We start from the raw sequence: 17033 nt of genomic DNA, 5'->3' as shown, positions 1-17033 counted from the left end.
GACTGAATGAAAATACGCAAATAATGTTTGTCTATATACGGTTATATGTCATGTACCTTACGTTAGTCCACTGAACGAGATTGAAAAGGGGGCCCGATATCCCAAACACACTTGTTTAATCCAGCCTAGTATTCATGGGAATGTTTCATCACATCTAGTATCGTTCATGTGAGTTGTACGGTTGTACCTTGATTTGATGTTAAATAAAACAACATAAAGAACGATTTGCCAGTGGCCAGGATTCATTTCGAACTGTTGTAAATTGTCGTCAGCCGATGAATTGTAAGCCTTAGGTTTTGGCAAGTTTCAGGCAAAAATCACCTTACATGGCCTTTGACTTTTTTTACTTTTTGTAATATTTTTTTATAACAAGAGTTGCAACATCAATAAGCCGTCAAGTCATTCTCATATGTAATAATGATTTTAAAAAAAACGACCTTCCGGGTATTTACCCAGATAATTTTATATAATGTACCCTCGTCGAATAAACTGAGGGACAGCGAAAAATAATTGTTGTCCATCCAATACTTGTGCACAATTTGCCATTTTCTAACAAATAGAGTCTTTAGTAGTTTCTTATTTGTTTTATCTATGAATTATCATCATAAAAGTTAATCGCACTAAAATCATTACCGTTTTACGCCTGTAGATTGTGTTAACGTGTCGTAATTGTTCCATTAAGATATATCGCTAACAGGTAAAATGAACGTGCTATGGAATTTTTGTCGATTCCATGTAACTTCATATGGAAATCGATGGCTTTGAAATGTCTGCTAGGATCGATCCTAAAAACGAATATCTCTCAATGGGTTTATACCTGGAGACTCAGTTCACCTTGCATAACAGAATAGGTTTTAGTACGTAGAAAAGAATGAACGTACTAGGCTACTTTTTACATGTGAGAGTAATAGATCATGTTTGTCGTTTTAATTAAAAGTAAAATGATACAGAAATACGAAAATGTCATTTAAATGAATTTGCCAGTGAAGCGAAGCGAAAAGTCTAAATCCCTTTGGTATAGTTCTCAACACATTCTACATTAATTTAAACTCTGGATTTTAAAGACATTGAAAGCAGAGTGGATTATCCAAAACAAAATTTAAATCGTCAGTCAATAAACGGTATACATGGAGGATACATGGGAATATGTCGGGTAGAATGAATTATATTAAACGATTTAGACGATAGATATCATTGTATGGAATTAAAACAATGGGAGTATATTAAATGTCTTAATATTATATTCAATCAATTGGAACTATTAAATAATAAAGAAGTGATCAGATCAGACGGGCTCACTAAAACAGTTAACGCTGGACCGACATGAGGGCTCAACTTGAACCTGTATAGATATGTGGAAAAATCTGGATTTATTAAAATATTCGAAAAATGTTGTCTTATTAGGTAAGTTTTCTTTCGTTGGTAAGATTGTTTTGTCTGTTTTGTCTTTGTTGTATACTAACACCTAACAGTTTCCTGTCGAAGATCTGTGGTTCTTTCCGGGTACCGTGTCTTCCTCAACAAATGAAATCTGTCCCATAACATGTAGCCAAGAGTACCGAAAATAGAGTTAGACAACACTCGGTCAGCAATCAATTCATTGTATGTACTAAACGAGATAAACACAAATAACGACTCGTAAAAGATAATGGAGCAATAATACGAAACATTAAAATGTTGTTAACGTAACTAATTAAACTTACAGGGTTATTATAATATATGTTTACATTAATCATCTACTTGTGGTTTCATTATGAAATAACTGAAGTACGGTCAATCTTAGCTATGTTATATATTAAAAAAATGACAAGACGTAAAAAGTTAATATTTGTCATTTTTATTCATTATTTTACCTTAGTAGAATGGAAGAGCAGTTCATACCGCTCATTCAAAATCATCTCTGTATTGCAATCAATACTAAATAAACAAAGGCAAAAAACTCGGAAAATATGTTTGTCTTGTGTTTAGTGATAAAACGATGTATTCTGCAGAAAAATGTACATAGCGAAACACTTTCATAATTTCTATAAACATGGCAGTTACACCAGATTCAATTAACCTGAAATACCATCACCCATTAAAATTGCAAATTAAAATAGTATTTACGTCATAGATTATATTTTTTAACTGCTGTGTTAATGTCCCCGTTTAATAATGTATTTTAAGTTCCCGTGTAAATATCAAAATCAAAATCCATTTTAATCACATTATAAATGAATTTAATGCTTGTATTCACTGTTAAGTCCCAAACACTATAGGTATAATTTGTATCCTATTTCATAGAAATATTTAACAAGATTTTCTTGTGAATTCGCAAAAAATAGGACAGTTTAAATGTATTTTTTTTAAAACATATATTTGAATAAGATTTTAAAAAATGGATTAACGCCGAATAGATAAAAATATAATGTACTTAAAATGCCAAGACTATGAATATATAATTGAAGACATAATTAGTAAAATATGTATTTTTGATCCTAGTACATTTGTTTTACGGATAAGGTATATTTGTCCTGGTTGGAATTTTGGTTCTCGATTTTTTTAGTGGTGGGATGAAAGACATGGAGTATTTTAATAATTTAAGTGATAAGATAAGATATTTTACTGTCTTAAAAAGCAATTTGACAGTTTAGTGTAACCTAATTAAAGACAAATTAAAGACAATAAAAGCTGAATATTAGCATACAAACACATATCTGTCAAGATTTATGTACGGTGTATATATAAGTTGCATATCCCCTCCATTAGGCCCGAGAACACAGTTATTTTGTAGTGCATTTCTTTTACACAATAAATTCAAAAATAAAAAAAATTGCAACTGCTCTTTCTCAAAAAGATTCCTACAGTGTTGTGTACTACCAGTGAGACAAATACTCTACCAGCTCTAACTCAAAGTATTGACAATTATGTGTTAAGGGGGTGTACAATTCAGTTTGACAGCTTCAAACGTGATAAAATTTGACCTTTTAGAACTGGACCAATTCACTACTCATAAGGATTCAGCACCCAATTTTTTTTACATGTAATTACATCCCCCTACTTAATATTTCATGCATTTAATATCAAGAAATAAATTGGGAAAGTGTATCAAATAAAACATGCAAGTTATACACTGTTTACACTAGGGACTACATTCGTCCTTGGACCATTATTCAAAAGATATTTATGTATAATCTAAACTCTACGGAGGGGTTGGTACTACAAACTTTTACATTACTCACATAAAAGCATTTCTAAACTGTGCATGTCAGTTATAAATTTTGTAAACAAAAACATTAAATCTTACTTGCTGCATAAGTCATATTAAAAAAAGAGGGAAATATTTCAGCAATTTTAGAAGAAAAAATAAATTTTCTAATTGTATTTAATTTGTACATTTTAAAGTGAATGAAATTCATCTTTTTACTTCTTAAAGACACATTTAAGTCTAAAGCAGTTGTAGCATGTCGACCGTATTCAATTTTAAGAAGGTACTTTTACTTATGCGAATTTTGGCAAAATGTCCTTATATTTTGTTGTCAATGCTCAACATCAAATATGGGTAACCTATTTTTAATTTTCTGCCAGCTGTTTATATGTTCTGACTTTTTTACCGTTGACTATGATAATTTATCATCAAAACAAATTAATCTTTCCAATAATTCAACTAACTATCATTACATTTTGGTATGAAGTGTTTTATAATCGACTCTTTGAAAAAAGTATTTTGACATTATCCCCCTCCCCCCAAAAATTTTTTTTGAACGCTTTCAAAAAATTTGGATATATACTGCTAAATTGACAGCTGTATTATTCTTATTCTGCAAATTTGATAAGAATTTTAATGGTGGCCAATGGCCAATATTTTCACTCCCAGATTTGTAATATCATATAGAGAGACCAAACTAAGCTACTCAAAAGAAGTATAGGTCTAACAAAAGAATTTAAGAGCGTAAGGTGAGGGGGTACATCCATATCTTCAGAAAATAACAGTTTCCAAATACAAAATATAGTCTTAGATACGTGTTTTTTTATAAGTTGTTATTGGCTTTGAACTAGCTGTCAGTTTCTGCGAGTACTCTCGGATCTGTACTTATTGTCTTTTTGTTGCTAGAATATACAAGTAACATGCCACGTTCACTCTGTGTAGTATTTGTATTTGTATCCCTCTGATGAGTTGAGCCTTTTTGATTTTTATAGTTCGTTCTTAGGTTGTACTGTTACACCAGTCCCAGGTTAGGGATGGGTTGGGATCCCACTTACATGCTTAACCCCACTTCATTCTGTATGTATGTCTCTGTCCCATTTCAGGGGCCTGTAATTCAGTGGTTGTTTGTTTATGTGTTACATATTTGTTTTTCGTTCCTTTTTTGTATATAAGTTAGGCCGTTAGTTTTCTCGTTTGAATTGTTAAATACATATTCGTATCGGGACCTTGTATAGCTGACTATGTGGTATGGGCTTTGCTCATTGATGAAGGCCGTACGGTGACCTATAGTTGTTAATTTCTGTGTCATTTTGTCTCTTGTGGGGAGTTGTCTCGTTGGCATTCATACCACCTTTTTATATTTAAGGCTTTTTTACAAAGAGTATCATCTCCTCAGTAAAACTCACTGATGGTCCAAGCACTATATCCTAATATTAATGTTCTCAGCTGTCGAATTAAAAAACAACGTAACACCTTCAGAGATCTCCACCGACTGTACCAAACCTAATTTTACATATCTCTCATTATACGTTAAAAGTGATATTGGACCTCACTTTTAAAACTTTAAATTTCATTTTTTTTATTTTTTAGAAAGATACCTTAAATTTGAATTTGAATTGGAATTTTTGTATTCTTATTAAATTCAATCCTCTTCTGTTTCTGTGCCCTTTCTGTACGACTTAAAAATACCATCGACGAAAAGCTACTATCCGACTATAAATTATAAGTCTATTAAAGATCCTTAGATATAATCAACCAAAAAGGGTACCAGTAGATATGATTCATGTGTGTGTATAGCGTGTAAAACTTTTGATAATATAAGTCCTTGAACGACAGAATTCTTTTCTATTCCTTCTGATTCAATAGATAATGATTCAGGTTATTGTGTTGCATGTGTGCTCGCGTTTATCTTCCCCATAGTGAAAGACTTGTAAAATTGAACTTAAACTATAGCAAAACAACAGCGATTATGTAGAATTCATTTATCAAAAATTTGACATTGACACTGACAAAGGAAGGCCCAGCTATCGGTTTTTAACTGTTTTTAAAGTACTTTGGATATTAAAATATAATGAATACAACTATACACAACTATGAGCATTTAATTTGTCAAAACCCGACGTGAACTGTGTATTTTAAGAGTTATTTGGTTTTATAATATGTATTATTGTCCGTGATTTAAACAAATTGGACTGATTATTGATGTAGATAAATGTTGTAGATAATGCATTGAGAACCCTTTCTATAATAAAAAATGTAGAGGTTTTGAAAGGTTAAGTATAAGTTTTAAACTATTAAACATACTTAAGTATTAAATAAGGTTGTTTTTTCTTTCTTTTTTCAATGGAACAAAGATTTTTCAATCCGTTTGTATATTTTGAAAGGTTTTATTAACTAGAAACCGGATGTAATTATTCCAATTTTTCCATAGATGAGAGTCTTGACGGGCTTCCTTTATTTCTATATAGATATAGGAAGATGTGGTATGACCGGTCCCAAATGAGACAACTCTCCATCCATATAACGATTTATAAAAGTAAACCATAATAGGTCAATGTACACTTTATTTTTAAGACCTTTTGTCTTTATACTGTTATTCTTTATAATTATTGGTACACCTCATTATTTCTATTCTTTATTTGTTGGACCATGTTTCTCTATTCTTTCTTGTTTTTGTCCTTTGAAACCTATCCCGTAAACCTCAATCCACACCCTCATAGATTCTTTAAGTAAAATATACTACCATGCATGTAGTGATAAATATTATACATGGATTTACAAGACTTTGATACTGATGCACGTTTTTAGAACTAATTTTTCTAGCTGGAGCATTTTTCATTAAAACTAATCATTACCCCGACGGTTTTTACTTTCATGCTTCTTTTTGGCATATATATAAAGAAAAGGGATTTAGCTGTAATAATCTTAGCTGAAAAGATATGAGGGTTGCTTAAAACAGACAGTTAAAGCATACAGAAAACAAAAATATATTTTTTAAGAAGCGATATAATAGCAAAGACGCTTACATTAAACCTGTATGATTCGTTTTGCATTGCTTAAACGTCCGTTGACAAATATTTCACAAAAAAGTCAGGACAGGAAGAAGTTCATCAATTCGTAGCTCATTATCATTGTTGGACCTTTAGTTAATTTACTTTAATTTTTAATTTAAACATATTTATTTATAGTTGATTGGGAAACAAGTTTTGCAACTTATATTCATCTCTTTCCACTTTGCGAGTGCGAGTGCTGCCTTGTAGCGGCATTAGCCTACTCTTTTTCGAAATCTACAAAGGTGTCTTTAGCGCGTAAGAGATATGGCTCTCTCTTCACACGGGTCAGCCATTTATCATCCCCTTCCGACGAACTATCCTCGTTTCCACAAGACCATTCTCGCAAATTGTGTTAAGGGAGAGCCGAAAATTGAGTTCCTGAAATTTTCATTCCGAACGGGAATCGAACCAGGAACGAGGACCTTGAGGAATCTTGAATAGTCATGGGTAAATTAGAAAGATTAAAAATAATGTTCTGTAGACCCTTCAAGAGTCTTGATGAAAGTAGCATTCTTCGAAAACATGCATATTGATTTTGTCCTCTGTAAATTGAAAATACACTCTATCCTTGTGAAATCATTCATTTCGTACATTTTCACACTACCTTTTATCAAAATATATTTATTACCGGTAAAGAGCTTTTGTGTTGCTAAATGACCTGTAAAAAGGAATGTGAAACGTTTTCATAAAGATACTTGCGAGCACAGATTAATAAAACGATCAAAGCATTTATCCGAGCACAAATTAATAAAAGGATCAAAGCATTTATGAAATTAATTGGATAGTACTGGAAATGCCATGTCAAGTTATTGTATAATCGTTCGATAAGAAATTCCCACTGGGATTTTAATACGGGCTAAATGTTTTATCATTTTATTTCACTATACAGTTTAAATATCTGCATTATTGAAAAGAAATTGGTAGAAATTGATTCTATTAGGAAATGAAGCTTTGAATTACATTCTAGACACGAAGAAATCAATGCTAATTTCAATATTTCTCTTTCCCGTTATTCATTGATGATTTAATCTAATTGTCAAATTAGTACAGCAAGTTGAAAATTGACACAATAAAATGATTATTGAAAAAAAATCTTTTCATTTTTATTCATATGAAATTAGGAATGAAATTGTTTCAAATGGCACATATTGTTTTAATAGGCGAATAAGCATTTGATATTAAAGATACTGATCAGTGGGTCTCATTTTAATGGGCATGGATGATAATTTTCAATGTAAAATGTAACAGTTTAATTGCAATATCAATGTGTTACTCTGATCTATTGAATTTTTAATTTGCCCATGTGTATCTCAACCTGCTCGGTGTCTATTGATAGCGTGCTCGCTTTGAGTGCAATTGGTTACCATAATTTAAAAAAGAATGGTATTTGCTGCTTCCACGCTGAGTATGACATTTAGAATTAAGAGCTATGACTAGTAGGGTCTGCGTCAGAATAATGTGTCCCGGTAAAGTACCATTGGTTTTATACGCACTCTTTTCATTGGTTGTTAACTTTGACGTTAAACACAATGCACGGTCCATCTTCATATCGTATCAACAAGTTTTTGTTATATATGCATTTGAATTATTTGACACTGGATGTTTACCATTTATCCGTCATCCTATCATTGTGTTATTCTGATTTATAGGATTAAAGTATATCTTTGTTAAAGTTTTTCTTCCATTACGAATGACATTATTACCTTTCAAGTTAAGATGTATTTACTGATCCGATTAGCTAGATAAATAAATTTCTTAAAGGACTTTTCAACGTTTTCTTTTTATTTGAATAGGAATTTGATACAATTATTTCATTCACTAGCAAAACAAACACTGTTTTACTCCCGGTATGAATACGTGTGGAACCAGTTTAGCACAACACATAATTAGTTTGCAATTATACCTTGCCATATACTAGAAAAATCATCAACTGGTTTCTCGGGGTATAGCAAATGCCTTGTCATAAAATATCATCAACTATAGCAAACACTGATCAAGATACTAGTGTGTGTTCACTTGTGTTGATATGTTTTTTGATTGAGTTAAGCCATTTCAATTGATTTTTTATAGTGTTTCTCTATGTTGTGATGTTACACTATTGTTTCAGATAAGGATGAAGGTTGGTACCTATCAAAACGTATGAACCCGCTGCATTTGTTTTCAACTTTCCTAATTCAGGAATCTGATGTTCAGTAGTTGTGGTTTGTTGATGTGTTTTATAAGCGTTTCTCGTAGCTCGTTTTTAATATAGATTAGACCATTGGCTTTCCCGATTGAATGGTTTTACACTAGTCATTGTTGGAACCCTTTATATCTTGCTTTTTGATGTGAGCCTAGGCTCCGCGTTGAAGACCGTACTTTCGCCGATAATGGTTTGCTTTTACAAATTGTGACTTGGATGGGGAGTTGTCTCATTGGCACTCATACCACATTTTCTAATATATATTATAATTTTGTACGCAAGAAATACGACCAATTAGACCCAAATGATTTGATATTCAATTTGTTCTCCTTTCAAAGCATGTATTAAATATTTGAAAACAACTATAAATCATTTAAAACATTCAAGTAAATATGACATCAAAATTTAAAAGGGTTAATAGATGACTTTCAAATAAAATTGCATATGAGTCAAAAGAAACTGAAAAGTGTATGTTCATGGTTCATATTCAACATAACAATTAATGTCAATGACGAATAACATTTTTAAATTCTGTTGATATACAAAAACACCAGTTGGATAAATTATGCTCACCCAGTCAACTCACAATTTACTATAATTCATCAGATATACAGTGTATACCTATTCACTAAAAGTTTACTGTATTGCATACTTGGTGTACAGGCTTGATAATTATATTTTACTTTTGATATCGTATTATTTTAAAAGAGAAATTTAAATCAAGTGGAGTGAACGTCTAATTTCATATCTTGTCAAAATAATTGATCGAGAATTAAATTTTTAAAAATCTGATTCATAAAAAGTAGAAACGTGTATATGTTCCGGACCATATGAGTATCTGGACCATACGCGTATGGTCATGACCAGATGGGTATATACTCATATGGTCCGACCATACGCGTATGGTCGGACCGTACGCGTATGGTCGGGGTAATCAACAGGTATACTTTTAAACTCTTCATGAGGTGTGACCCTTCTGATTGTTACGTCACTAAAATGTCATTTTATTATAAATTTTAAAAAAACTTATAAAAAAAACAGTTTCACACAGTTAATATTACTTACTACTTGTAAGTACGATTATAAGAAGATGTCAAAATCAAATGAACATATTGTAAAAGAAATTTTATTGTTTAAAGTAGCATGAGAAGGAAACATCATCGGCAAGGATCACGATATTTTTTAAAGATCATGATATTTTTAAGACATTTTTGATAGTTAAATATTAAAAGTGTATGTTTCTTTATTTTTTTCTATTCTGTATTTCTATACTTCTATTTTAATCTTAATTATAAGACCGGTAACATAGCATTTAAGAGCCATGAAATAGCTACTGCCTTTATTTAATTTGATCTGTGATATTCATTTTACGATATTGGAGATATAAATTTTCTTAAAAACACCGAAGACACATCTGATTTGTCCGAGTCGATATCACTGCACGCAGCCAAAACAAGCAATCACAGAAAAGCTACATGTATGGTACCGTGTGAATGTCATTCTAAGTATACAAAAGCATACACGAATACAATTAGCGATGAAAACTAAGATCAACTGACTGTGGAATCAATATTTAATGTATATGTAGCTTTTGAAATGTAAAATTAATACGTATTGTTTCTATTGTATATTTGAAAAAATACCTATATGGTCCAAATACTCATATGGTCCGGCCCGTTAATAACCAAACGAGTATAATACTCATATGGTCCGACCATACGCGTACGGTCGGACCATACGCGTATGGTCGGACCATATGAGTATACGCATATGGTCATGACCATACGCGTATGGTCCAAATACTCGTATGGTCCGGAACATATATACCATAATGTATAAACGGTAGAAATAAAAATAAAAAACGGATAGCAACGCCAACACTCGACTATATATTGTCAAATCAAACTCAAATGTACTATTAATTTTGAATAAGCTTTTAAAAGATGAATTTTATCAATTGTAATACTAATACAGCATGTTTTGATAGTTGTGACGTGATAAAGATTGTTAATACAGTCCTTTTTATCTCAATCAATGAATTTACTAGCGCTCTTTGTTATCCTATCTTAAAGGCCCGTTGTCACTTTTATCATTTTCTATTACAAGTTATCAAGGTCAAAGTTATTTGTGGGATGTATTTTAGTGACAATTCATTGAAGAAAATTTTTTCAAAAAAAATTGACGGACTCGAATGGGATAGATTATCATCTTATTTTTTTTCTTGAAACTTGGATGGGCTTGGACAGGAATTATTTAATTACAGTGCATGTTGTACTTTTACTAAGTTTTTGATTAAAACCTTTGTTATGTGACAACCGATGACTTGAACTAAGTTTACCGGATCAAAATTTTCTTAAACAAGTTTCTGATGAAAAACTTTGATATATGCGATTTTAAAATAGACCAAGTTTACCTGCTGAAATAAAACTTTCACCAAATTAAATTTGATGCTTTGACATCGCTGGTATCAAAACAAATATAATTACAATGTAGTCCTTAATTTAGGATCGGGTCTTTCAATGAAAAAAAAAGAAGAGACAATACTTTATCTTACCTCCTATACATTTCTAGGAAGATGATTGGTTAAAAGCGACCTCGTGGAGACCGTGTATATTCAATATTAGGTTAGTAGGGAGGCGGGGCTTGTTTCAATACACGGTTAGTTGTGGATTTACGACTTGGGCACTGTTTGACTACTTAAAACAATTAAAGTTCTGTTTAATATTGTTGATATCAAGGTAGTTGATAATAAATATTTATCGTTTAAATTAGTTGTTTAGTGCAGACCAATTGAAGAAGGTTCTTAAAATTGAACACTTGAACACGTTATAACCGAAATAAGAAGATGCACTATGATAGCAAATAAGACAACTTTAGTCTATATTCAACAAATAAAGATAGTCTGTAAAATAAATTCGTTACATAGTGTGCTAGTGACCTAATGTGATTATACAGGGTCAGTAAATTCCATATGGGGTGAGCGAGCTGTACTTAAGGTAGATATTGACAAAGGACAATTTTGTACGCACGTTTGATTTAACACCACCTCGTGTGTCCCTTTACCGAGACACGCTGTGTTGTATGGGTCAGTGAGGTCTTTTGTGCTGTCCAAATTTGGTAAATACTGATATTTGTCTAGGTGCGCTTGTTTTCCTTCTCGGATTTAGGTGCAGCGTTGGGGTGGATTTGTGCTGTCAAACATGTTTGATAATTCATATTGTTTGTCTTTGTGTGTCTGTTTTTTTTTTCTATTTTATTTTTTCGTGAAATCGGATTTTGATGGTTCGGAGTTGTCTTTTTTACTTTCAAATATATTTGATAACTCCATTGTTGTTCTTTAAGAGTCTTGGTTTATTTTTTCAGACAATTCGGATGCTGATATTTGGTGTGGTATGTTGTGCTTGTCCAATATAATTGTTAATTCTGTAAAAATGTTTAACGTGTTATTAACCGCCACTGAAAAAAAAACTGACTATTGCTTTAGATTGATATCAAAATGAGAATTGACAATAAATTTCAGTGACACATGAATACTCTTATTTCAATTTCCAATTGAATAAGGTTTCTTTTTTATCGAATCCTGGTTGATCATGTTTCATCGATATAAAATGAAAGGTACAGACATATTTTATCATATACAGATACAAACTAACAGTGGAAACCCCAATATTGAGAGAATTTAATGTCTGTATTACTTAGTCTACTGTATACATACTTTATCATTATCACTTTCAAATCATCTGGGATAAGACAAATGACCTTTTACGAACAGTTTTTGTATTCAGCAAAGTTGAGTTTATTATCACACTGAAGACATGTTAAAACCTAAACTTGTAAAAACACATCAATTATAGATTTTTTTAATTATGTAATAGATATATGATATGGAATTTTATAACACACTATATCAGCTCTGAAAATTAGTCATTATTTATGCAGAAAGATCGATAGCAATAATGGTTTCAATTAAAAAAAATAAACTAATTGACAGTCACAGTATTCGTCATCTTCAGGTTTCATATAAATGTGAATGTAAAACTTTCACGGAAGACTGTGTATTTGTAAAGTATAGTTATCTCTATGACACCATTATTATTTAGTTGAGCGCTAGAGAACCTTATTTCTGGTGGGGGGGGGGGGTTCTTGATTGGAAAATCATGGCAGCGAATGCAACTTACCACGAACAGCACAAAAAGAGGGACGAAAGATATCAAAGGGACAGTCAAACTCATAAATCTAAAACAAACTGACAACGCTATGGCAAGTGACGTGACTGGGGAGAGCAGAAAACTACTGGTCCTTGAGTTCAACCTCGTTTTTGGAAGGGTTCATCATGCTTAATTATGACTTTTTTGTGTAGAGTTTTGTTTGTCTTTTTGACCCTAACATTTATAGTCTGTTTTAATTGCTGGTTTATGGTTTTTGATTGCATCCTTGGTATCTTAACCTTTACTCTTGTTTGTATAGCAAATACTATGTATATAGAAAGTAGTTTGTTCGTTTTTAATTACTGTGTGTGTGTGTGTTTTGTTGAGTACGAGGTCTATGTGATGGATTTAGAATAGGTACAAATTGGTTGCAAACTGGCATATTCGAAAAAAGCAATAAAACATTTTTTTTATATAAACCTGCTATAAAATGTAGGCAAGCCAAGATGTCACCGATTCGGATATGGGTCTATTTAATAATATCTATATTTCTATTCAATAGACCGATTAGAATATATTATCAGAAATTTTAAGGTCAATTTTTCTCAGTATATAATATATTTAAACAGTTAACAATATATATATAACATGTTGACCCAACTATGTAATATATTATTCAACATGTTTACTTACATAATATTGAGACACCGATAAACGGATTTAAGGTTAAAGCTTATATTTAATAAAAACCAAAAGGGAAACTTCATCAGACAAATGGCCAAGCCACTTTCATTAAAATTGTTTTATCTACCACTCCAAAGTATATACGCTTCTTGCTACCCCACATCTCACCTCGTGGTGCACATGTGAATATGTAACGCGTCCTGACATTATGCCACTTTCTCTTCAAAAACATCATTGACTTGTTATCCTCTAAATATTTATACACGGAAAGAAATTGAAAGTAAATTAAATAAAGACAAGAAAAGATATACACACATGTATTAAGCTTTGTCACTTGTAGAATTACATTTTAAGAACACATATAATATAAAAGTACATCAAACACCCGGTTCTTTTTTCCAGGATGACAGGAAAAAGTTGTTAAGAACATGCATACATGTATATAGCTTAGTGCACATTTGAAGAGTATGATCCCAAAGTGCGCAAAAGTTTGAGTAGAATACAATAATTAAATGACCATTCTGACAAAACGCTAAGTTCTACGAGACATAAGAGAATCAATACATTTACCCTCTAATTAATATTTTTACAATATCCTATTGGAATTATTGATACAATTTTGTTTAACAAATAGTAAAAACCATTATGTAAATTAAATTTGTACTTCGACCATTGACGATTTACGTCAGAGAAATAATAAACATTCACAGAGAGTTTATATGCGGGTACAAGGAGAATTCACTAATGACATTTTCGATGTTGCATTTCTATGTTTAACCGCTCTGTCCTCTAATTAGATCAAGTTCATAATATTACAATACATTATATTATTTCCACACCATTCATATTCATGTACAAAGATTGCTCTATGAGTATTTTAAGTATATGAACTAGGAACCCTGTCAGTTAATTTTTTTTACCTCTAATCAATGTTGTCCCATCACAGACGGATAAAGAAAACTTGTACAAGAAAGGTATTTACATGCCAATGATTTGGTGTTTTTTTTCTTATTGCTTCACACATTCTCCGCATTCTGGCAGACCCCCCCCCCCCCCCAAAAAAAAATAATAAAAAAAAAAAAATAACTCTATAGACGAAATCTGATTATAATCAATATTTGCACTAGACACTCACTCTCTCTCTCTACTTTGTCTGAATAAAGCTTTTTCGCACGAAGAAACATTTTGGAATGGAGAAAAAGAATGTAACATTTGTTAAGTGATACTGCTTTACTTTCTATTTTTCAAATCAGGTCATTTTGAATGAACCAACAAGTTGATTTTATTCACTTAAAGTTCTTGCATTGATTGCAGTCCATGACTGTTTTTACACATCTATGACACATACGATTTTTTTTCTACCTCACGCCATCAAATTTGAAATATGTAATTTATTTTTATCACTGTCTTTCTTGACTAATACAGGTTCGTGACTGAGTCTCTTCGCCTTAGAACATGATGTATTGTACTTGGTTGTTGAAGGAGCATTTATGGCTATATTAATATTTATGAAATCAATAGTATCGTCATAAACTACGTAAAACGATATAAGTGAATGATAACAAAAAAATGTGAAAAAAAGCGCAATATGGTTGCTTCGATACCGGCAAACATATCTTTTTCGGCGTTTCCGGTTTCTTTGTAATGAATTGTTTTGTTAAAGACAAAGATAAATAATGCTTATTCATCGTATCACTTGTTAAAGTATATTAATAATTTCTGAATTGTTATTAAAAAGTTCTCAAGAGATCAATATTTTAATGTTTTACAATTATATGATGTGTTTTATTACGTAGAAATTTGACAAGAACAATAGTTTTGTCAGAATGGTTCATGATAGCACTGTAAGTTAGTTGTATGGTGTCCTCAAATATTATAGTAAATAAATAATTTGGTTATTATGCTTCTGTTTTAGCCTTATATTTGGGATACATTTAGAAAACTTATAAGTTGGAAAATTCTGTATTTCTATCACATCGACCGTCACTGAAAAGTCTTTTGTAGACGATACGCGAATCTGGCGTAGTACAAAATTTCACTCCTGATTTCTAGGAAAAGTTTATTTTCACTAAGGTTTTATAAGCTTCCTGTGACAACGTTGACATTTGACAGCTCTTTAATAGTCACACGGCCTCATGGTTATTTGGGGATTTATGATGCTTATATATAATTCCCTCCTGGTGGAATTGGTCTTGATGACCGTTCTACGGCAACACAAATGTATATGATTTGAATTTTCTTAATCTATGCAAAGATTCGTGCTCCGGTATAACTACGCTTTCTCCTCCATCAACAGGTCAATAAAACTCACGCAGAGGAATTCGTAAATGATTAGACAGTTCAGTTGCAGATCCAGAAATGTTCACAAGAAGGGGACGACGAATTTCCCAAGATGCTTCAGTGATTCCCTAAATAATCAATCAAATATTTCCCACAAAAGGGGCCCGGCCCTGGGCCCTCCCCTTAAGTCCGCCTTTGCCGTCTGGGATTCAGATTCTTTCACTTTGTATAATATCTCACCTGCTTCCGGTCCTCCCTATGCATGCAGTAATGTTTATGTGGGTTACAAGATCGGTACTATTTATATAATAGTTCTTGAAAAAACTGGTCATTATCGTGATATATTGTCTGCCCACAGGACAGTGGTATGGACTAAGATATCGCTGTCGCAGTCAATACCACTGTCCTGCGGGCAGTCCATATATCACGATAATGAACAGTTTTCCAAGAACTATCAGGTTTATTTCATTGAGAAACCATGATGTTTTGGAAAATTCTCATAAATGCAAAATGCCTACAGAGAACTCGAGTAGTTGTACGATTTCTATGGCAGATAGTGAAAAGTGAAAGAGTTTCAGTATATAAATACTAAAATCCAGTTATCTTTATTATTATAATTAACGAAAACATATAATATCCAATTAGAAAATCTTATTTTTAACCGATATGAAATTAAAAAGAACTGTTATTTAATCTTCTAAAATGATACATACATGTATGTCTGTAGATTATGATATTTTAACTACAGTGTGAAACAAAATTACAAGTTATATGGTATCATTCCTTTTTCTTAAAGAACAAACACATTTTGAGTTTATTTATACAAAACATTATTTTTGAAAAAAAAGAGGGGGGATGAACACATGAATAATGGTATGAGATTAGCTGTATACAAAAAAATCATCTTTAACATATATAGAGGCAATGTGACATCTGCGCTCGTTATTTCTACTAATCAATGCTGGTTTCAAAGTACATTTTAAAGCTTAGTTATTAATAAACAAGCACACACCTCAACATAACATTATAAAGACGGTTTTAACTTTTAAATGCGTAAATCTTGTTTCATTTGCAAACATTAGTACATATACGATATGATTGTTATTTTTGCTTGTATTTATCAAACAACTGAGAAAGATGTTTTTATAATAAATGACCCCACTTAGTTAGCAAGTAACCCATACTTTAAATATTACATAATGTGTTACTATGATGTCGGATTTTGCATAAATACATTTAATTATTTCACCATTTGATAATAGCCGAAATAACGTCACGATAATGTATTTTCTCATCGCATTTTTCCATGAACAATGAAATATTATAGGAGCACAAATATTACAAAAATAGTATATAATAAAAACCCAGGGATATAAAGTACTTATACTTTAATTTAGATAGGTTAAAACCTCGTTAAACTCTTATAGGATGAAATATTCCGTTTGACAATATGAATTATATGTCTATTGTTTCTTACGTTTTAAAAAAATACAATGAAA

General features: G+C 31.6%; 1 protein-coding gene across 2 annotated transcripts in view; it reads left to right on the top strand.

Annotated features, from left to right (window-relative positions):
* The first annotated feature begins 807 nt into the window (after nt 1-807).
* LOC134688375 (tolloid-like protein 1) overlaps nt 808-17033 on the top strand; it is a 31508-nt gene continuing 15282 nt past the window's right edge. Inside the window, exon 1 of one of the 2 annotated variants that reach the window (XM_063549051.1) lies at nt 808-1404. In XM_063549051.1, coding sequence (XP_063405121.1) covers nt 1353-1404 — 52 coding nt within the window. In that variant the 5' untranslated portion in view covers nt 808-1352. The remainder of the gene's footprint in view (nt 1405-17033) is intronic. The other variant, XM_063549050.1, reaches the window with a different exon arrangement.

Source organism: Mytilus trossulus, chromosome 10 (assembly GCF_036588685.1).
Source record: "Mytilus trossulus isolate FHL-02 chromosome 10, PNRI_Mtr1.1.1.hap1, whole genome shotgun sequence".
NCBI lineage: Eukaryota > Metazoa > Mollusca > Bivalvia > Mytilida > Mytilidae > Mytilus > Mytilus trossulus.
Note: the sequence above shows the minus strand (reverse complement) of the source record. Positions and strands in the feature narration are given on the sequence as shown.